The 24,416-nt window shown below is 34.8% G+C and overlaps 1 protein-coding gene across 1 annotated transcript in view; it reads left to right on the forward strand.

The window, feature by feature from the left end:
- The window catches only part of IL1RAPL1 (interleukin 1 receptor accessory protein like 1), a 1,280,310-nt gene extending 1,260,777 nt beyond the window's left edge, over nucleotides 1-19,533 (forward strand). Inside the window, exons 10-11 of the mRNA XM_070502686.1 lie at nucleotides 11,870-12,040; nucleotides 12,490-19,533. Of these exons, the coding sequence (XP_070358787.1) occupies nucleotides 11,870-12,040; nucleotides 12,490-13,208 (890 nt within the window). The 3' untranslated portion in view covers nucleotides 13,209-19,533. The remainder of the gene's footprint in view (nucleotides 1-11,869; nucleotides 12,041-12,489) is intronic.
- The last annotated feature ends 4,883 nt before the right edge of the window (nucleotides 19,534-24,416 follow it).

The raw sequence follows: 24,416 nt of genomic DNA on the forward strand, positions 1-24,416 counted from the left end.
TAGCTGGCCATCCTGATGAAGGCACCCTACTGTCTCTAGAGCAGAACTTATACTGACACACTGTCCCATCATCTTTGCTGGAATAGTTACAAAGAAAATACAGTTATCGTAACAACATCAGACTCCTTTGCTCCTCCATGCCTCTGCCTGGGGTTTCCTGTCCCCTTTTGTCTAAAAGCTTGTGTAAAGATAGTCATTCCTTCTTCCTTCTTGTCTCTCCTCCCTCCCTTCTCTCTTTTTCTCTCTTTCTCTCGCTCATACACAGTTCATATTTTCCCCTTAACTTACAAAAATTTCTCTCGTAATCCCAAGGTCTAGTTATTTTCTCCTTACTCTTTACTAAAATGGCACTTCAGACACATCATTATTATAGCCCTTTTCACTTTGAGTAATGAGCGCTTACTAGTGAATGCTTACTACTTGTAGAGCATTGTGGATTCAAGATTCCTTATCTCATTTATTTCTTTCTGTGAAAGGAAGGCCCAAAGACAAAGTCATGATGAAAAGAATTGTTACTTCCAAAATTTTGCAAAGATGTCTACATTTTAGAACTGGCTCTTCAAATAAAAAATATGACAGATATTTAAAGAAAAACAAGGTCGTAAAGTTATAGGTGATCTATTAATAGGAGAAAACAGCAAACAGCAGCTCTCTTACATGATTATCATATTGGTAGATGTCGGTAAGGTAACTGCATAAGTTTTCTTTAGGGAGTAACTTATGGGAATAGGCTTAAGGCTTCATTTTGCGGGGAGGATCTAGGGCTAGACAGGGTGAGTGTATGTTTGTTTTTCTCAGAGTGCAAACTGTTTTGTTTTCATCGCTCTGACTATAGGGTATGAGGGGCAAGCTAACTCATAATGATGGCAGAGCAAGCTTATAAGAACACTATAATTGCTAATACGATTCCTATTTTAAAAATGAAGAAAGAAATCTCTGGTTCTACTTTAAGATCTATTACAGGTATTGGAAAAAAATGAGTTAGAGCAAAGTTTTATAATCTCCAACCCCCACCTTTGGAAAATGTGAACATCTGCTCCATTTCAGGCATATGAAACAAATTGGTATGTATGCAATCTTAGGTCATAGAATTTATTTTTCTTTCTCCTTCAATTACAAGGTTATTGACTATTAAGATTTTCAGGAATTATTGTCCTCGTGTCCATCAGTGAAACACAGTACTTCTGTAAATCATTTAGAAACCCTATAGAACTTGTTTTTGGTTTTGTTTTGGAGGGTTTTTTTGGTGGTGGTGATTAGATAATTTGCATGCACATGAACAATCTGGAACATGTTTTTGAATTCCAGAAGGAGAGACCTGTAGTTGATTTTGGTATACAACTTGCCTAGTCATAAGCTGTTAAGTGGTAAGAATCAAGCCTTCTTATCCCAAATCCTGTGCTCCTTATACCACTTTGCTAATTCTTACCCTCTTAAGATCTCAAACATCTATGCTGTCCACTGACCTCTTAAGAATGTGAGGGAAGGAAATTAATATCTATTAAATGTCTCCTTTGGACCAGGCATTTTGCTGCATGGTAGGGGCTCATTTAATTCTAGACCTCTTCTTTAAGAAGGTGCTCTTCTATAGATCAGGAAACATAGTCTTAAATGAGTAAAATAAAAATTAATGGCAGTCAAGATTTGAGTTTAGCTGCTGATTTTTTCTTCACTATATCACACCATGTATGTTTTAATTAGTGCCACATTTTGGTGTTTGAGACTTTATTGATTTAAATAGACCAGAAAAGTACCAAATAACAAAACATGTAAACTACAACAATATTGTAAAAATTTCAAAGTGTAAAACTTAAGCAGCTTTATTATTATTATTATTATTATTTGCTGAGGAAGGTTTGCCTTGAGCTAACATCTGTTGCCAAGCTTCCTCTTTTTGCTTGAGGAAGATTCGCCCTGAGCTAACATTTGTGCCAATCTTCCTGTATTTTCTATGTGGGTTGCTGCCACAGCATAGCACCGATGAGTAGTGTAGGTCTATGCCTGGGAACCGAACCCGGGCTGTGGAAGTGGAGCACGCCAAACTTAACCACCAGGCCATGAGGCCAGCCCCTCAAGCAGCTTTATTTTAGAATACCAATTGCCAAGTGTTGCCATGACAAAATTGAAATAAAAAGTGAAATTTATTTAAAAAATCACATCAATAATCATAAAACCTATATATTAAGATTATATACCTAATGTTTATTTATTCAAAGGTATATCATCTATTTCTACAGAGTTTTTTATTGAAAAATTATATCTTGGAAATGTGAGGAAATATATGAAGGCAAATCTGAGACACAAGAAAGAAATGTGGCTTAAATTTTTAAAAAACATTTATTCAAATTATATCAATGCTAATTTTTTAATGATCATGTGTTTCTGTGCTAATATGCCACATGCAAACGTAGAAAATCACCTTTTAAGGTGAAATGCACAATTCATCAAGTCCTCCTCCAGTCTCATTTTGGTAACCCATTTGCTGAATGATGGCCTCTGTCACTAGTCACTCTCACGTATGTGACATAAATATTTGAGAATAATAAAAAATAAATGGTCAGCTGCCAATAACATCTGACAACTATTCAATAGGTATTTAAAGGTTAAAAACTCCCAAAGACCTGAACGTCAATCTCAAGCCATTTATATTGACAGTAAATCTTTTCCTGGCCCAGATCCAATATAATCACCACTTTCATCTTGAAAAGGGAGTCTTCAGTCTACATTTTCTTAAAAGTTATGTTGTTCTAAAAAAATCCATGGATCCTTTGGCTTCTCAATACTTCTAAAGAACATTGACTAATATCCCCTCATATGTCAAAGAGAAAAATATTTATCATTTTTCATTCCTGATACACAGTTCCATATTTTCCCCCTCATCAAGATTCCTTAAAAATATTTTAAATTCGTATTTTTATTTCTTAACTCTACAGAGTCCAAACTTCTTTTCCCCTACTCAAATGTATTTTTTAATTAAAATATAGTAGTTAATTCAGTCAATTGAAGGAGAAGGTTCTTCTAGACCAGTTGTTTGACTTCAAGTAACAAAACAACTAGTTGATTGGATCTTGGGTTTTTTTTTGTTTTTCATTTTTCCACCCAGCTTTATTAAGATATAATTGACATATAAAATTGTGTAAGTTTAGGATGTACAACATGATGATTTGATACATGTATATATTGAGAAATAATTATCACAATAAGGTTATTTTACCCATCCATCGCCTCACATAACTACTATTATTTTTGTAGTAAGAACATTTAAGATCTACTCTCTCAGCAACTTTCAAGTATGTAATACGTTATTGTTAACTATAATCAACATGCTGTACATTAGATCCCCAGAACTTATTCATCTTATAGCTGGAAGTTTATATGCTCTGACCAACATCTCTCCCTTTCCCCCACCCCCTAGTCCCTGGCAACCACCATTCTACTCTATTTCTATGAGTTCAGCTTTTTTGATTCTACATATAAGTGAGATCATATAATATTTATCTATCTCTGTCTGACCTCAAGGTCCATCCAAGTTGTCACAAAATACAGGATTTCCTTCATTTTTGTGGCTGAATAATATTCCATTTTGTGTGTATGTGTGTGTGTGTGTGTGTGTGTGTGTGTGTGTGTGTATGTGTGTACACCACATTTTCTTTATCCAGTCATCTGTCTATGGACACTTAGATTGTTTCCATGTCTTGGCTATTTTGAATAATGCTGCAATGAGCATTGGGGTACAGATATCTCTTAGAGATAGTAATTTTATTTCCTTCAGACATCTACCCAGATGTGGGATTGCTGGATCATATGCTAGTTCTATTTTTAATTCTTGAAGAACCTCCATTCTATTTTCCATAGTGACTTCACTAATTTACATTCCCACCAACAGTGAACAAGGGTTTTTTCTTTTCTCCACATCCGCACCAACGCTTATCTTTTGTTTTTTTAATAATAGCCATTCTAAGGTATGAGATGATAGCTCATTGCAGTTTTGATTTACATTTCCCTGTTGATTAGTGATGTTGAACATCTTTTCACGTACCTATCCATCATTGGTATGTCTTCTCTGGAAAAATGTCTATTTAGGTCCTGAATTATTTTAATTGAATAATCTTTTTGCTATTGAGTTGTATGAGTTCCTTATATATTTTGGATATTAACCTTCCCCTTATCTGATATATGATTTGCAAATATTTTCTCCCATTCCATAGGTCGCCTCTTCATTTTGTTGACTGTTTCTCTTGCTGTGCAGGTGCTTTTTAGTTTACTGTAGTCCTACTTGTTTATTTTTTATTTTGTTCCTTGTGCTTTTTATGTTATGTCCGAAAAATTGTTGCCAAGACCAATGTCATGGAGCTTTTTCCCTAAGTTTTTTTCCCCTATTATCTCTCTTGTCTCTATTTCATTTATTTCAATTCTAATCTTTATTATTTCTTTTCTTCTACTAACTTTGGCCTTAGATTGTTCATCTTTTTCTAATTTCTTGAAGTATAAAGTTAGATTGTTTATTTAATATCATTCTTTTCTCTTAACATAGGCATTTATCACTATAAATTTTCCTCTTAGAACTGCTTTTGCTGCATCCCGTAAGTTTTGGTATGTTGTATTTCCTTTTTCATTTGTCTCAAGATACTTTCTGGTTTTCCTTTTACTTTCTCCTTTGACTCATCAATCGTTCAAGAATGTGTTGTTTAGTTTCCATGTATTTGTGAATTTTTTCCATTTTCATCCAGTTATTGATTTCTAGTTTCATATAATTGTGGTCAGAAAAGATATTTGGTATGATTTCAGTCTTCATAAATTTGTTAAGGCTTGTTTTGTGGCCAAACATATGATCTATCCTGAAGAATGTTCATGTGCACTTGAGAAGAACATGTATTTTGCCAATTTTGTGTGGGTATTCTGTACGTCTTTTAGCTCCATTTGGTCTATAGAGTTATTCAGGTCCACTCTTATTAATTTTCTATCTTGATAGTCTGTCCAATATTGAAGGCCACTACTATTATTATATTACTATCTACTTTTTCTTCAGTTTTTTTTACCATTTACGTTAAATATTTAGATTCTATGATATTGAGTGCATATAAATTTACAATTGTTAGATCCTCTTGATGAATTGAGCCCTTTATCACAATTTAGTGACCTTCTTTGTCTCTTGTGACCCGCACTGAAAATCGATTTAATCTAATATAAATATAACCACTCTTTTAGTTACCATTTGCATGGAATATCTTTTTCATTCTTTCACTTTCAGCCTATTTGTGTCCTTAAATTTAAAATGAGTCTCTTGTAGGAAGCATATAATTGGATCTTATTTTTTTTTATCCATTCAACCACTTTTTATATTTCGATTGGAGAATTTAGTCTATTTACATTTAAAGTAATTATTTTTGGATAAAGACTTACTATTGTCATTTTGTTAATTGTTTTCTGAGTGTTTTTTAGTTCCTTGTTCCCTTTCTTTCTCTCTTGCTGTCTTGCTTTGTGATTTTATCCACATGCTTTAATTCCTTTCTTTTTATTTTTGTGTATCTACTAGAGGTTTTTTCTTTGTGGTTACCATGAAAATTACTAAAAACATCATATAGATATAGCAGTCTATTTTAAGTTGATGACAACTTACCTTCAACTGCATACAAAAACTCTAGACTTTTACTTTCTTCCCTGTATTTTATGCTATTTCTGTCCTACTTTACATCTTTTTATATTGTGTATCTATTAATAAATTATTGTAGATATAGTTATTTTTAATATTTTTTTGAACTTCTATACTAGAGATAAAAGTGATTTACACATCACCAGTACAGTATTAGGGTATTCTGAATTTAACTGTATGTTTACCTTTACCATTCAGTTTCATATTTTTATATGTTTACATGTTGTTACTTAGTGTCTTTTCATTTCAACTTGAAGAATGTTCTTCAGCATTTCATTTAAGGCAGGTCTAGTGGTGATGAACTCCTTTAGCTTTAGGTTGTCTGGGAATTTTTTTATCGCTCCCTGATTTCTGAAGGACAGTTTTTCTGAATATAGTATTCTTGGTTGGCAATTTTTTCTTTCATCATTTTGAGCATATCATCCCATTCTCTCCTGGCTTGCAAGATGTCTGTGGAGAAATCCACTGATAGACTTTTGGGTCTTCCCTTGTGTGTGATGAGTCATTTTTATCTTGCTGTTTTCAAAATTTTCTCTTTGTCTTTGACTTTTAACCTTTTGATTATAACGTGTCTCAGAGTAATCTTCTTTGGTTTCATCTTTCTTGGGGTCCTTTCAGCTTCCCATACCTGGAAGCCCATCTCACTCCCAAGATTTGAGGAGTTTTCAGCTATCATTTCTTGAAATAAGCTCTCTGCCCCCTTCTCTCTTTCTTTTTCTGGAACTCCCATGATGTGAACGTTAGTGTGCTGGATGATGTCCCATAATTCACATAGGCTTATTTCATTTTTTTTTCTTTTTGTTCCTCTGTCAAATTTCAAATGATCTGTCTTTAAGTTCTCTAATTCTTTCTCTACATGATGAAATTTGTTGTTGAAGCTGTCTATTGATTTTTTTACTTCTATCATTATATTCTTCCACTCCAGGATTTATGTTTGATTCTTTGTTATTATTTCTATTTCTTTATTAACTTCACATTTTGTTCATGCATTGTTTTCCTGATTTTGTTAAATTGTCTATCTGTGTTCTTCTGCATTCCATTGAGTTTCTGTAAGATGATTATTTTGAATTCTTTGTCAGAAAAATTGTAGATCTCCATTTCTTTGGGGTTGGTTGCTAGAGCTTTTTAAGTTTCCTTTGGTGATGTCATCTTTGCCTTATTCTTCTTGATCGATGTACCCTTGCACTCATGTCTGTGCATTTGAAGGTGCAAACACCTCTTCTAGTCTTTACAGACTGATTTAGCAGATAAAGTTCTTCTCCTGTCTTTTCTCCAAGCCAATGGGATTACCTCCAGAATTGGTCATGTGGGTTGGAGCCAGTTTTTAGGCTGTTGCTGGGTCTGCGGTGAGGTCCATGTTTGCCAGGCTTGTTACCAGGGACTCAGGCAGGCAAGAATCCTTTCTAATCCCTGGATGGATGGGACTTCCTCTAGTACCTTATTCAGTAGGATAGTGCTGAGACAATGTCTGCTTCAGGGTCCACAGTTGGGTCCTCAATCAGCAGGCCTATTACCAGGTGTGTGGATGGGTGTGGCTCCCACCAGGTCCCTGGGAGGGCTCCTGCCTGGTCCCTGGATGAGTCTCTGAGCGGACAGGACTGGCTCTGGACCATGGCTGAAGATACATGCAAGGGATATCTTATTTGACTATCTTGCTGACCTCACTCCTGTTTTTCATTTTTTGTGGGACGTGGCAGTTAGAATCTCTTGAAAGTCACGGAAAGAGTAAATCGATGACTATTATTGAGTTTATTACGATTATTACAACGAGTGTGTATACCAGCTATTTTCCATCTCTGCTGTGAACAGAATTATACTTGAGAGTTTAAATTACAGAAAATAAAATTTAGAGAGTAAAGTTCAGAATAAGAAATATACTCTTGTACTACCCTGTTATGACTAACTACTTTTAAGCTGTTTATAAACTTAAGTTGAATTTAAAATATCACAAACCTATCCTTTAAAAATCCGAGCATAATTTTGTTTTTTCTCTGGTTATGAAATTGTCAATTTTTCATTTTCTTCAGTCACATGAAGCTCTTACACATTAAGATTAGCTAATATATGTTCTTATAGATATTTAAAAACCAATATAAGAGATATTACCCAAAGTTCATATTCAGCTGATAATTGAGGAAAAAGGAAGAAACCTTAGAATCCATATGATTTCGAGTCAGAAAACATTGCTGAATTTAGTATGGTTATCTGGCATGGTGTTTTCAGTCTGATTACTTTCAAGTCAGGGGTTTACTTCTGGTGGTAAATAAATGCCTACCCCATTACTGCACTGACATAAACTCTGGGGGAAAGAGAGGAATTAAATATCAATCAGGTATCCCACTGATTTGAGGATGCTGCTGCAGATGTTCACAAGGGGATTTTTAGCCACATTTACTACCAGGATAATCTCATGTGACCAATTCCTTTTTATCTGAGAGATATTATCTTAAATGCTACAAATTCGTCCAGATGACATAAAGAGATAGAAAACTGACTGAGGCCATAGCACAGATTCCTGGGGTTCATTTAAGCTTAATATGGTTACCATATATATTAGTCTAGGCAAAAATCTATCCCCTTTTTTATGAAAGTGTGGATCTTCAGCTATTTTATTTAGAGTACATACCCTATAATTATAGTGACCACTTATCATGAGTTGAGGCTGCAGTGTTTAGGTTTTGTGGTGCTCTGGTCAATTACCTGGTAGCCGACTGCAGTCTTTCATGCCTTTGAGACTTCTGGATGCCTGTACCCTGTTGTAGAGCAGAGTTCCTCAAAGTGTGGTCCCTGGACCAGCAGCAGCATCACCTGAGAGCTTGCTATAAATGCAAATTCTTAGGACATATTCTAGACCTACTGAATGAAAACCTTTGCCCAGCAGTCTATATTTTAATAAGCCCTCCAGATTTTTGTCATTCAAGCTCAAGTCTGAAAGTCACTTTCCAGAGGAATTTATGGGGACTCTAAGGTCTTCCTTTGAGTCACAGCGAGCAACTATAATTCAAGACTGTTCCAAAGGAGCCTCGCTAAACTTTGACCCCACAGCCCCTAGTAATTCCTTGAGGAGTCCAGGAAGCATGGAGTGTGTTTTACCAAAGCCATCTCTCCTAGGAAGTGATCCAGGTCTTGATAAAATCTCTACATTGGCTGTAAGATGTAAATCATATGATGCCCAAATGAAAGGCTATTCATTCACTTCATCAACAGATATGTTTGAGCATCTACTAAGTCCTAGTCACATATCTGAGTCAAGGATCTTATAGTCAAAGAAAGAAGATAAGATATGAGCACAATAATATAATACATGGAAAAAGAGATCACCTCCAACTCAGAGACTCAAATTCGAAGGAAGCCAACTGCAGATTTAGCTGCTGGTCTTTTGATAATGGGTAGCCATGAATATTTTTCAAGCTACCATAAACATAATCAGTGGTGACGTTTGGAAAGATAAATTTTGTGACTCTGTGTGGAATGGGCCAAAAGGAGAAGGACGTAGAGAGGGAAGACCCACTAAAATATAATTATAACAGCTGAGAAATGAGTAAGACCTGACCTAGTATGGAAATAGAATCCAAAGGATTTTTAGTAATGAATGCCTATGAGATTATTGGTAATGAAAAGGGTAAGTGGTACATGCATCTGAAGTTTGGAGACTAAAGAAGTAGGATTATTATGTTACTAAAATTAAAGTGGAATAAGAGGTGAGAGCTTGAGATGGGAAGCTTGTTATACTGTGAGCATGTTGAATGTGAGCATGTGTCTCACATCCAAATTAAGGGGTCTAGGTTACAGGTAGGATTCGGGGACTGTTGGTAGTTCATGAGAAAGAAAGCAAGATTGGACATCTAAATTAGGGAGACATCCACACAGAAGTGATCATTGATGTTTTAGGAGGAAAGAAGATTTTTGAGGGAAGATGGGCTGAGAGAAAAGAAGCAGACCACAGAAAACATCTTGAGAAATGGCAGCATTTATGGGTTAGAAAAAAGATGTTCATGGAGGAGGCAGGGGACCCATAAACAGACAGTGTCATGTAAGCAAAAGTGATATCCAGCTGGAACTTACCAGTGCTGGTGGACCAGTTGTTTGCATCTCTTCTGAGTCATAAGTGCTCTGTTCATATCAGCATTCAGATTGATCTGGTTTTCAAATATTTTTAAGCCTAGAGAAGACAAAAGGCAAGGAATGAGAATCTAGTTGTTATACATCCAAGATGTGGGCAAACTTCAACACTTTATAGTACTTTTGTGGCAAACTGGAAAAGAGCAACCTCTCAGAAAGAAAATAGTATATGCATGAAATAATTCTACAATCTGCAGTCTGGTTTAGGGAGTTCTCCCTTTGGCCCATGACCCTATACTACTCTTAGCAACACGTTTATCCCTTGGAAATGAGCTGTTGACTTGACTTGTTTACATCTCCTACTAGACTGGAAACTACTGACCAGTAATGTGAAGGAAGCTTTATATCTCATAGATAATGGCACATGAATATATAATGAATGGACACTTTTATTTAAGTATTAACTGGTACTACATAATAGCTTTATTATGTGCTATTTTCTATTATTTCTGACTCAACTAAAGTGTTGACATCAACAAAATGGTACCACTATAGACAGCTGGCACATGTGCATAGATATTCTATAACAAATATAATTAGTATTTTTGGTGAAAATTTAATTTTATTTGTAATATGTACAGCTATATCCTGGTTGAAGAATAAAGAAAATACCAAATACCAAATATGACATGTTTGGGATAATTACTATTTTCTGAACCTTTTTTTTTCTTTTTACCTGAAAGTTGGTTTAAAGAAAATTTCATAGCTAAAAGTTTTCTTCCAGGGATTCTAGAGCCGAGTTGTGAGCTTCTTATATACCTGTGTTAACTTTCAGTGCCGTAAACAATTTTCTGAGTTTGCCCTAACAAGTTATGATCATAGAATAACTTCTAGATAGCTAGGGATTATCAGACTACTAAAATGAACACACACGGATGGATGTCTGGAAGTGAGCTTTAGTGTCCCTGAAGTCAAAAGGAGTGTCCCAAAGCCTCCCGAGCAACAGTAAAAGATGTCCCTCTATCTTTGATATTTTATACCCCAAAGGTTTTAAATTTTCTATGCCAAATGCAAAGTTCATTTTGTTCTGAAATTTAGGGATATTTCAATTCTACTTGATCTAATAATCAAGTAATCCACTGACAGTCATCAGGGAAGCACAAAGGAGGCTAAGGATATTAATATGGATAAACTCAGAATGTTGACAGTATTTAGAATTGAGGTGAATTATGAATCCTGATATCACATTCAGAAGAGGAAATTGACAAATGAGAGACTATGCAGAAGATACATGACTTCTTATTCTTAGAAACAACAAATGAGAAATTTGGGATGCTTATGTTAAAAAATTAAGATAAAGATAATGCACAATAGCAGTCATCAAATATTTGAAGAGTTCTCATGTAAAAAGTGTGAAGAATGAGGGAAGAGATCAGATTTTAGAGCTAAGTTTCATTTATTCAGATTGTACTTTTTTATTCTCATTGTCAAACTGATTAACATGATGAAAAATAATTTGGCAATATTTTACATGTAAGATAAATGGAGATCAGTAAAACAATATGTTTTTTGTAATAATTTGGTATAATAATATTCTAGCTTTCAAAATCCAAGAACTGGCTCCCAATAAAAAATTAATTATTCCAAATTCGGTTTTATTTTCTCCCAATAGAAAATCAGCACAGTGCACACAATCTAAAAGTCATTCCTCCACAGTCAAACAGGTGCAGTTTTCTTTCTCTTTTTTTAACAGGGTAAAATGACCAAAAGCAGGATTAGGTGAATGTATGATTATTTAGAGTAAGAGCATACCATCCGAATATGTGGCTTTTATAAGCAGTCAAGATTCTCTATGATCTGTGCATCAAAAATGTTGGAAGTTAACATTTCATTGCTCTTTTCATTGATTTTTTCTCCTACTGTCTTCACAACAACAACAACAATAAATGGAATGTGACCCCTTATACCTCCAAATTAGTTCCAGAATATTTGTCATTATTGAATTCTTACTGAAAATTAATGAAGGCTTCTTTCTTTGGTCTCCCAGAAGCAGGACATTTGGAGATGTTTATAAAAAGAAGTGAATGTTTTCATGTTCTATTGTTTTCTTTGTAGAGTAGTGACTTCACCTTTACTCTGTAATGTTTTTGACAGACAATAAAGATTATGATGCATACTTATCATACACCAAAGTGGATCCTGACCAGTGGAATCAGGAGACTGGGGAAGAAGAACGCTTTGCTCTTGAAATCCTACCTGATATGCTTGAAAAGCATTATGGATATAAGTTGTTTATACCAGATAGAGATTTAATCCCAACTGGAAGTAAGTTAACGTTTTCGTTTGAGAGTGTGCATATTCTTGTGTCTCTCTGTGTAGTCATCATTTTTTAGGCAGAATTTTAACTTTGGGTTCTTTACTTCAAAAATTGTATCTGACAGTTTCTCAAGAAAGAAATGTCATTATGTGTTCATATGAAGCTTAATTTTTGATACCTCTGAGAAGCTACTTCTATTATTCTGTAAAGCATCTCATTTTATGAGCCTTGACATTTAAAGAAACCAAATGAGAGATTTGTACCTGGGAAAAATATCTCTAACTTTGAGAGAAGCAAAGCCCATACTCTCCAAAGTGGCCCTTGGCTATTTTCATCTTCTCAAAGTGTTACCTATCAAACAACAATTCTCATTTAATGTGTAAAAGAGAACCTACCAGGGCTTTCTAGACAAAATATTTGATTTACTCATTCTGATAAACACTGTTCTCTTTTGTAGCATACATTGAAGATGTGGCAAGGTGTGTAGATCAAAGCAAGCGGCTGATTATTGTCATGACCCCAAATTACGTAGTCAGAAGGGGCTGGAGCATCTTTGAGCTGGAGACCAGACTTCGAAACATGCTTGTGACTGGAGAAATTAAAGTGATACTAATTGAGTGCAGTGAACTACGAGGAATTATGAACTACCAGGAGGTGGAAGCTCTCAAGCACACCATCAAGCTCCTGACAGTTATTAAATGGCATGGACCAAAATGCAACAAGTTGAACTCTAAGTTCTGGAAACGTTTACAATATGAAATGCCTTTTAAGAGGATAGAACCCATTACACATGAGCAGGCTTTAGATGTTAGTGAGCAGGGGCCTTTCGGGGAGCTGCAGACTGTCTCGGCCATTTCGATGGCTGCGGCCACCTCCACAGCTCTAGCCACTGCCCATCCAGATCTCCGTTCCACCTTTCACAACACGTACCATTCACAAATGCGCCAGAAACACTACTACCGAAGCTACGAGTACGACGTACCTCCTACCGGCACCCTGCCTCTTACCTCCATAGGAAATCAGCATACCTATTGTAACATCCCTATGACACTCATCAATGGGCAGCGGCCACAGACAAAATCGAGCAGGGAGCAGAATCCAGATGAGGCCCACACAAACAGTGCCATCCTGCCGCTGTTGCCAAGGGAGACCAGTATATCCAGTGTGATTTGGTGACAGAAAAGCACGGGACACCCTGTCCCTAGGAGCTTGAGTGGAGTCTGCAGTCCAGTGCCTGGAACTAAATCCTCGACTGCTGCTGTTAAAAACATGCATTACAATCTCTAGAACACGAGGAAAAACAGGGTCTTGTACATATGTTTTTTGCAATTTCTTTGTAGCATCAGTGTCTTCCTGTTTTACCATGTCTCTTAGCATTACATTTTTTGACTTTGTTTTATATGTCATTGGAATTTGTAAATTTACATTTTTTTAAAGAAGAGACTTATGTATAGATAGAAAACCCTTTTTTGCTTCATTAGTTTAGTTTCAGAATGGGTTTTATTTCCTTTTCTTGATTTTGTTTTGCTTTTAACATTTCCTTGGGGTGCTTGGACAAATCTATCCAATGGGACAAGGAGCACCGGATCCTCTCTTAGGTTCTACCTAGGATCAGCAGGGCCATGTGGGCCTTCAGAGAGCAGTGCAACGAATGCCAGCATTGCCATTTGGGAAAAAAAAAAAATAAGAAGAACACTTGTTCATAGGAGGGCCCCGCCAATCAGAGCCCTGAATCTCTTCCTTGTCCCGCCTCATTCCCCACCTCTACCCTTCTAATGGCGGCATGATGTGTAAACTCTGAGGAGGGGTGGGGGTGGGTCTAACTGTCTTAACATTTAATTCACTGCTCGTCAGAATACACTCCAGACCCAAAAGTGTGCTAGTCACTTCACAGTGACCACCACAGAGTGCTAAGAAGAGAAGATCAAGGGCATGAAAATGGGGAAGAGAGTGTTGTTTCCGTTTTTTAAATGAGTTGATGTACCCTTATATAAATATATATATATATATATATATATAAACACACAACAGAACAAAAGAAACAAAACAAAACAGAAAAAAAACAAAAAAAGAAAAAAACACAAAAAAATCAAGCCCTATATTTGATCACTTCCTGGAAAGGCATGAATGTGTTTGTGGCTGTTTTTGTTTAATATTCTACTTCCTCTTTTCCCTCTATAATTTTCCTGCAAATGAGATTATGTGCAAATGCCAGGCAAGTTAACTCAAAAGGGTGAACCAACAGAAGTCAAAATGAAATTTACTTTGAAGGCTTCCAAACCAAAGGGAAGGACAGGTTGTGTCATCAAATATGTTTTATCACCTTGTATTATACAAAATGTTATTTTCTAAAGAGTCAGAACAAATCTGTGAAACTTATTATGGGGTCCCTTTGTATTTAAATGTTAATTCACTGTATTTAATTTTCAGTGCTACATTCAGAATCAAATGTTTGGTTTCAGTTTGTGAACATAAGCAACACTTATTAATATCAAAGTGTTTATATAAGAACTCAGGAGGTCAAACATATGAATACCAACAGAAATCAGTATTTTCAAAATACACATTATTTACACACAATAGTTTTTAAATTAGATGAGAAAGTGTTTAAAATAATTAATTTTATTGTATAAAGAATTAGTTTGATTTTAACTGTACAATTCTATCTTTCAGAAACACAAAGCTGATGCTCCCAGGAAGTTCATCCCTTCCCATTTAGCTTTACGTTTGAAATCAATGACATAAGCAGCTAATACATATTCATGTTGAAGATGATACAAAATCAATCATAAAGAAACTTGCAGGGGGCAGAATTGTTAAAGGGAAATATTACCTAAGTAGCTTTTAGTTAACAAAAAACAATGTGATGAAAACACTGATAATAGAACTTATACATTACTTTAGTGATTCATTGTAGGAACTTCCATTTCGGTCATCGTCTGTGGGCTCGTGTAGTGACTATTGTATGTTTGGTTTATTCCTACCACCATATAACCAGAAAACAGTTCTATAGTTTTGGTCACAATACTAAGATGTGAGTTGGCCACAAAAAAGTGTAAATTTCAGTAGAGTTCATTGAGGAGGGTAAGATTGAATTGCAAATGTATGAGAGATGAGTATAAGAATTTTGTAACAATGCAAAGGTCTCAGTATTTGTGTGACAAGGTAAAGGAGCCTTGGGGTGTGCATTGATTTTTATTTGCTTAAAAAATGTTTATTTCCCTGACAACTCACCTGGGTAGTTCTCTACAATCTGTTCTTTATTCTCGTGCTCCCTTTGGACCTGTGTCACATTTTCACAAACCAGAACTGAAGCTGCAAGGACACATAAACTTTAAGGTCAGCTTTGCACATTGGGTTATTTTCAGAATCCAAGATGGCCGTTGTTTACTTTGTACTATGGACACCTGTCAGGGACTGGTGGCAGTGAACCTCATTGGACTGGATTCCAGACTCCCCCAGTGCTCAGAAAACTGTAAACATGGCAATGGCCTGATTTATTTCTTTGGTGGTTTATTTTTTTATTTTTTTAAGTGCACGATGGAAGTGTGGAATAAATGTAGAGGAAGTAATCAGACCACAGTCATATTTTAGGCATCCATAGGTGTTAATTTAGCTGCATTGGGAGTACATTTTTTGTTCTATTTTTAGTGTAGATTTAAGCACTTTGAATAGCATGATTCAGGGATTGATGGGTAATATTTGATATTCTCACAACTTAAGAAACGTTTTTTTCCTCTAATGCTTTGTCATATTTTTAAAAAATGAAATAAATGGAGAAGAAGCTATCTATGGCTTTAGAAACATTCCTCCCAAGTATTCCTCTATCAGCTCCATGTGAGAACGAAGGAATCTGTCATGTGTTCACGTGCTCTATGTTTAACAAAAGTTATGTTAGAATTCACAATAAAAAGAGAAAAAACTGTATTTTCCCTAGTGCTTAGGTTTCATCCTTCTCTTTTTTTCGGTGGGGGCCGTGGGGGATAAGAATATTCCAGTTGTAAAAACACAGTTGGAAGTGTGAACATGTTAGCCAAGCTGAGGGAGAGAATGGGCTTCTGGACTTAGACATGTGTGATGTTTGGTATTGCGTGGTTTTCATCAATCGCTGCTTGGCCTCCAAGTGACATGTTATGGATTCAAAAGTCCATTTGGTTCTTTAATGTAACCTCTACTTGCTGCCTACGAGCGTCCTACCCTTTATACTGGTGCTCAAATCTTTGAATATTTAATTTGTAATCCATTCCTTAGGTCTCCTATGGGCGGAGAAGAAATTTTTATCTCATGCAGCCGGCTGATTTAAGTTTATATCAATTCTATGAAATAAATCCAAGACACAATGAGTTGAGACCTGAACCTACTGTATTTCTATAGCTAAACACCTGATTGTTCAAACAGTCAACCATTTTGTGTTGATTACTTTCTTCATGGTTGTATGTATTTGAACTCTATCGACTTAATCTTAAATATCTAGATACTGGTTTCTTCCTTATCTCATTATTATTTAGCATTTTATAACAAGAGCAAATATTAACTGAGAGCCAACCCCTAAACTCTAAGTAAGTATTGTTTATCCTAGAATAGTCATTAACTTTGACAGATACCATTTATATAAAATATGATCACCACTTCTAGGAAAACATTAATTCATACATTTGTAAATTATTTTCTGATTCTGGAATGATACCCTAGTTCTCCTTCTTCTGAGAAGTATTTTTTATGTTGTGCTTAATTAATTTCTTCTTTTTATTTAGTTTAAGTTTATATCATTAGTTCCAGAATAAAGCTTATTGAAATTGAAAGGAGACCATTAGTATTGCACAAGTGAAATGATTGATTGGAAATAAGAGAATACAAAGACACAGAAGAGGAAAATCCCTTACTGTCTCTGATCTGAACTTGCTTGGTCATTATTCCCATTATTGTCATAGTTGATTAAGAGAGGTGAGATATTATCAAATGGATTAGAAATCCCACCTACAGACACATATTCCCTATCACTGAAGATTTTATTTAACAATATATACAGTTATTACAAAGAGGTGATGATGCAAGTGAGTGCCCTAAAAGGAAGAGCTTGTCGATGGAAGCAGAGCTATTCCTTGCCTTATCATGAACTCTTCCCACTTTATCATTCTGAGCAAACAAAGTAACCAACAGTCAAATTTTGATTAGCCTTAACAATAGTCCTTAAACTTAGGTTCAAGGACACCTTGAGTTTATAAAAAGGATTAAAGTAAATAATGAAGCCTTTGAAATTCCAGACAAAATTGTGAGTGTGTGCAAAACTGTGTCTTCCTGGATATGAGTCTCAAAGACATCCATCACCTAAAAATCTATTGATGTTTGGATTTAGAACACGTACTCAGAAACTGACATTCAGATAAACCACCTATCTTGTGGGCACTATTATATCTACTATTACTTACCTTCATGAAAATTCAAGGAATGATTATTGTTCCTTTAACAAACACAGGCACTTCCTCTTCGAACATGACCTGATTTGTGGGAGACTTGGTTTGTAATGAGAAAAAAACTTTATATGACAAACAATTCATACCCAGATAAATGAGAATTGGCCTTTATTACTATGATAGTTTACTTAATTTCTTAATTTACTCAAAAGATAGTTTGGGGATAATGTGAAATCATGTATTTTGGCACGATGCCTTATTTATTAAACTTTTTATGCTTTGGGTTTAATCATGTTTCCTACAACAAAACTGAAAAGAGTTAATTCAGTACAAGAGTAAAAGAAACAACCGTTTGACATGTTTTTCCAAAGGGACCCAGTTTCCTTATGCCCAAATTTAGAATTGGTTATATACTTCATTATCAATCAACAATTGTGCTTTTGCCAGTTTCAGGATTTATGCTGACTTTGGGGCAATATAAAGAATTTTGAGAATACTGAAGTGAAGTGGTGGTTATTTAAAGTTTTACTTTTTACTTGTGATTGCCGGCAAGGTAAACGTTTGTGCTAAGTTAATAATTAACATTCTGTCGCAAAGAGCTATAAGATCTAACTAAGTTTGAGTAAAGAGAAGGATGATGATGATGAGTTAATCCTAATCTTATGTGTCTTGTCATCATCAAACCTCAGTCACATGCATAGAAAAAGCCCAAACTAAAAAGAAGGAACTCAGCTCTAATCTTCCATCGAGTATCATTTCTTTCTTCCAGTCTCAGAATACAAAACATCTTTCCATTACAGATACTTTTTTTAAAAAAATTTCCTTCTGCCCTTCAGTAAATGTTCCTCTGAATAGTCTCTGAGTCCTCTGACAAACTCAAGGTTCTAAATTGTTCATTAAAGCAAATAAAATAAGGCACTATTGTTTTTCTACCATTCGCTAGCTTCATTGATGCATCCTCCAGGGTCCACAAGCCTGAAAAGTATTCTCTTTCTACCAAACAAAGGCGATCGCTCTACATCATTACACTGTATTCCCTCCACTACTAAGTGAATAGAAACTGAAGAACTGCACATGAACTTGAGAATATAACATGTAATATTGATGTTGTGTAAATTTCAATCTTCATAGTCCAGATAACCTTAAGTTTCAAAGGGCATGCTGGTCATTTAAAAAAAGATTTAATGTAAAATGACGTATTACATAGTGCATGAACATGTGGCAAAGTAATTTGGATCTATCCTTACTAGTCAATGAGAGACTAAATTTGGGGAGACCAGATGTGAGTGTTTTAGGTTAATTCTCAACTGGGATGAAGATATTTTTATGTTAAGACACATGGACAGTTGTCCATATTCCTTGCAGCATATGCTCCTGGTAACTGGAATCCTGAGTGTGTTCTTTCCACCAAAGTAGTGGAGATATGTTCATATAATCTGCTATTGAATTGTAAAAACTTTTACATTTTCAGAGTTTGAGGGAACCCAAATAGGAAAGTGAATTTAGTCATTTTCCTCGGCTGGTGTTCAAGTCAAATTTTAAACTCAGACACTCTCAGATACATTCAACAGTCAGTAAAAAGTGCATTTTTACATAGTGTTTCCCTTTAGTTTTGCCTAACCTCTTTGATTTTGTACAATCTAGAATGTCTGTAACTCATGTGTAGGTGATGGAGGCGCTCCTTTTTTCTTAGAATACTTACAATTATATATTTGATTTTGCTTTGACTAGCAATAGGAAAATAGACAAATACAAGTGTAAAAATGAGAAATTTTAAACTTGAATTATAATTTGTGTTTTATAGTCGTTTCATAAGTCTGTTGCTCTCTATGAGTATGCTCTCTATATATCCTGTAAAAATAAATTTATATGTTACATAGAAATTCAAGAAATTAAATTATTTATTAAGCTACCAATGTTTCTTCTGGTTTCTACCTGATCATAGATGAAAATAAATTAAATAATGTGTTGTTGGAACATATGTAAGTACCTTCATTAATTTAATAACTCTTGTTATACTTATCTTTCCCTCTCTGTTGATGTCTGTATAAGTTTATAATTCGTAGCCTTAGTTCCTATTATGATTGTGAAGCAAAGGACTTAGGAAATGGCCAATTGGCTGAACAAAAAGAAAAACCTTGTTAAAAAATCAAGTCCACTTACAATCCCTCTCTTTTCCTTCACTACTGGATTATGGAGAGGTTTGAATCACAAACTCAATCACTTACAAGTCGTTATCACCTTAATGATCTTTTCAAGGTTAAATTGCACATTTTTCTTTCATCTATTTCATAAAATTCTTTGAGAAACAGAAATGAAAGGACTTATAACATGTGAGTCCTCTTTGCTGTTTCTCTTCCTTACTTCTTGCTCCCCAGGTATTTTATTCTTTTCTTTTTAAGGTACTACTCACATAACCTTAAAATAAAGTCCCCTCAGGTAATCTTTTAAAGTGACCCAGATCTTTAATCATCTTATTTTTCTACTCTTGCACCAACTTGTAGTGCACAGTCATTCCTAAAGGGAAATGTTTTTGGCCTTGTCATTTTATCTGAAAGATAAATAAACTTATTATTTATTTATTTGGGGGGAAGGGAAGGGTGGTAAATCTTTCCATCACAAGCATAACAAGTGAACAACCCCAAGCCTCTCAGAATGAGTGGACTGTTTAGGGAGAATTCATACCTTAAGACAGCCTTTTAAGAAACACTTATAAAAGAGGAAGCAGAGGTAAATCATCGTGAAAATGGAAAGTAATATTTTTTAAAAACCATAAGGTTGGATTTCAAAGTAATTAATATATTTAAAATTTCATAAAGTCATTTCTACCTCAGTAGGGTTTTTCCATGTGAAAAAATAACTTCTACTGAAAAAGTAAAATGTTGTATGGACTATGACTCAGTATAGTTTCCACATTATATTTTAAATTGTGCATCATAGGAACTGACCCATTATTAAAAATGTCAGGAGAAAACTCTATAGTTGAAGGATATTTGGGACTGTTTGTGCACCTCACACACATACGTAAATTCTCAGGAACTTTCAATTATACTCATATTATTGACAGGTGGTTAAAAGACTGATACTCATGGGACATCTTCTTTCTAGGAGATTCCTGACTGATATCAGATCTACATTTACTGGAAATCTAGAAACAGAATGAGGCAAATATTCAGAGAATTAAAATAGTAGTGACCCAATCACTTACTGCCATGAGATTTTCGGCGTTTCTGTATGGCCTGTAAGAGTAGTTCAAACAAATTCCTTGATTAAGCTTGCATATCTTATCAATGTTTAATGCTCGGTGACACGGGTGTGCAGTGGGCGAGGGCAGGGTGAAGGTCTGAAGGATAGAGAGCATCTAAATTTGACCAATAGTTTAGACAATTGTTTGCCCAAATTAGGGATTTTTGTCCCAGTGATATGTCGGTTGGTTTTATATGGTACACAGAAGGAGGTTTTTATTTGAATAGTTATGTATTTGATTTAAAATGTGTTAGAACTTTTTTTAAAAAACTTAAGTACTACATCAAACTTGACTTTATGGATACTATTTCTAGTTCTGCTTATATGGTAGAATGATATGTATTTAGATGATTTAAATAAAAACATAGATGAATAATAGTCGAGGAAAGGTGATATATGGAAAAAGTCATCAAGATGGTTTGTGAATGACCAGAGTATGGAAAAACTGCTAAGGCAGTCAAATTTCTAACTTCTGGGGAAAAAAACAATAAAAGGAGAAACATTCCCAAAATCAGAGAGCAGAAGAACATGCAAATGCCTACATAAATGACAAACAGAACTATAAGATTATGAAACTCAGTAGCAGTTTTAAATTAAGCAATGAAATATCTCAGTTCCTCTACTGTCCTTGGCAATAAAGAACTGTTTACACAATTATGAACTTGAAAGGAAAACTGGGCTCTGAACAAAAATCGTTTCTTAGATGGTCTCAGCATGCTTTTCTGAAATAAAAATGGGAAATTGATTGCTAAACATTATAATATATGAATAGAAATTACGACTTTGGCATGCTTGATATTATGACATAAGTGTTTGGCAAGGGGTGAAACACAGTCATGTGCCGCATAATGACGTTTTGGTCAACAACAGACTGCATATACAATGGTGGTCCCATAAGATTAGTACCACATAGCCTACTTGTGTAGTAGGCTATACCATCTAGGTTTATGTAAGTACACTCTATGATGTTCGCACAATGATGAAATCGCCTAACGACGCATTTCTCAGAATGTATCACTGTTGTTAAGCAACTCATGACTGTAGTTCTTCCATAGCACCTGCTAATGGGCCTCCTAATAATAGTTCTAAGACCTAGGTGCACTTTGAATCACCTGAGAAGGTTTAAAAACCCTTAAACTTCCAGAGATTCGGATGAAACTAGTCTGGAGTTTGTCCTATTGTTAGTTAGTTTTTTTTTTTAAATAAATCCTCCAGGTGATTCTATAAGACAACTGGAGTTGAAAATTGTAAGAGTCAAACAGGTGAGTCTCAAACTTTAGGCTTCAGAAGAATTGCCTGGAAAACTTAGTAAAAATGGAAATTCAGATTGAACTCCAATAGAACTGGAGTGGGGCCCAGAATCTATTCACTTAACAAGCTTCCTGGATGATTCTGATGTGGAGGCCCACAGACCACTCTTTGAGAAAAACAGGTGTAGGATTTTTGTTTCTGTCATTACAACTGCTGTCACTCTTTGGAATACATAATTAAAGTTTGTGGCAGATGAATATCACCATAAACTGGGTCTTCCTTTTTTAACAATTCCTCCCAATTTGTTCATCAGAACTCAGAATGAAGAAGTCCTGAAAAAACTAAACTATATAGACAATTACATTTTATTTGAGACTATCTTAAAAAGAAGGAAAAAAAGAACTACTCAAGAAAACTGAGTCCAAGTTTGTCATGAAATATATGACTCCGAAAAAGTAATTGCACCATCGTAGAAGGAAAAAAAGCTAATTAATAGGTGAGCATTAATTAAAAACACACCTTCCTTCTAAGAGACTACAGGTCTATTGTCACTTCTGTTTCTGTTAAGGAAGAAAAACAGCAAAATTAGACAAGGACACCAAAGATATTGGTTGTGAAAATAAATATACCAATATCAAATTTTTTTAAGTAGTTAGACCTAATTAAAAATTATTTTCCTTCATGTTTACAATGAATTCATCAAAAAATGGACTCTAATGAAGATTTTTCCAAATGTCCTTTAGCATAAGAATCACTTGTAACATTTGTTAAAAGTATAGATTACTGGCTCACATTCCAAAACAATTGAATGCCAGGAAATTTTTATGATCATGTAATTTGGGAAACCCTATTCTAGTGAATGACATTAAGTCCAAGACTATACTCATGCCAATAAATTTAGTTAATTCTATGTGAGATGATAAATGCATCATCTTGCATTATTTCAGCAAAAGGACAACCTACACAATGACAAACCAGTTGGTTCTTTATTTCACACCTAAATCACTTATTCTGACAATCTATTTCCAGCTACATGTATTTATCTCACTGGACTAATGTTGATCTTTATGTCCCTTGTTATGCCAGGAATGACTACCAGTGATGAGGTTACTAGCTTCTGTTTCTTAAGAATGTCCCATTTGATTTCTGATTCTCAAGAGTTAATCACGTCACTGATCCTCAGTGCATATTTCAAGGATGTGGCTCCTGTTAGTTAAGAGAAAATATTCTTATACATGCTTTGTGGAGTAGCCACATCAGAGTTTCTAGAGAATTGGTTTAAATTTTTCCACTCATATTCTAGTGATTTCCACAGCCACCGTAGGCCCTCTTATCATCTAGACTTTTCTAACACTAGAACATCCAAAAAATAATATTCAACAGTAGAATTTTATTGAGTGCAATATAGCCTTTTTTATTTCTACACTAAACTGAAAAAGACAATATATTAATTGAGTTTGATTCATTTTCAGAAAGTATTCTGGTCAACAACAGTTCAAAACAGTCAACTTTAACAACATGAAGCATTTAGTTTGCTAAATTAATGTACATGTGTGCGTGCATTTGTAACATATGTACACTCTAATTGCAAACACACACTAACATTACATTTAAATAAGCTTAATCAATATATTGCTACATTAAATAAACAGTTATATGAGTTCCCAAGATAATGCACTCCATCAGGAAATTACCCAGTGAATCGTTTTTGCACAGGCGAAAAATGAATACCAAGGTTTCTGTTCAACTAACTTTTCTTTAAGGACACGCATTTTATCTTAAAGGAGAGAGTCAGCTCATTCTTGCTTTTTCCATAAAAATTCTGATTGTTTCCATTTCCTACTTTTTCCATTACGTGGTAGCACTGAATTATTTATTTATAAAAAGTGGGGGCGGTATTGCACTCAGCAACTATCGTAAAAAAGCCTGTGAAAGCACCAAAGTTATTACCATAGGTTTCCTATCTTTTAGTCAATTTTATTTTTCCAGGGCTGTGAAATAACTTATTTTTTCAGATTCCGTTTAAATTATGTCCTTAGCAAATAACATGTCCTCAGCAAAGCCTAACTTTAGAAATACAGTTACTGATAAGATTTTTTTTGGTTTTCTCTTACTTTACAAAATCCTTGCCATCACTAAAGTGAAATAAAAACACAATAAATAATTTTACAAGTAAGTAAATTTACAACCGACAATCTTATGAGTACTACACCTTAAGTATTCTGTGCCATGAGGTGACCTTGTATTCATAGTCATCTTCAAAACAGGCATCTGAATAACTTGCTGTGTATTTTGATAGTAAAACTAAACATGCAAAGAGAAATTACAGGGCGGGCATAGCAGAGATTCATGCTGGTGTAGCATTAAAGAAGTATACTTTTGTGTTGATATCTCTAAAGATTTTAACTATGGCTTATAGGTAAGACTACATAACCAACTGTAGCTAGTATAACATACTTAGCATTTTGTACTT

Source organism: Equus asinus, chromosome X (genome assembly GCF_041296235.1).
Source record: "Equus asinus isolate D_3611 breed Donkey chromosome X, EquAss-T2T_v2, whole genome shotgun sequence".
Taxonomy (NCBI): domain Eukaryota; kingdom Metazoa; phylum Chordata; class Mammalia; order Perissodactyla; family Equidae; genus Equus; species Equus asinus.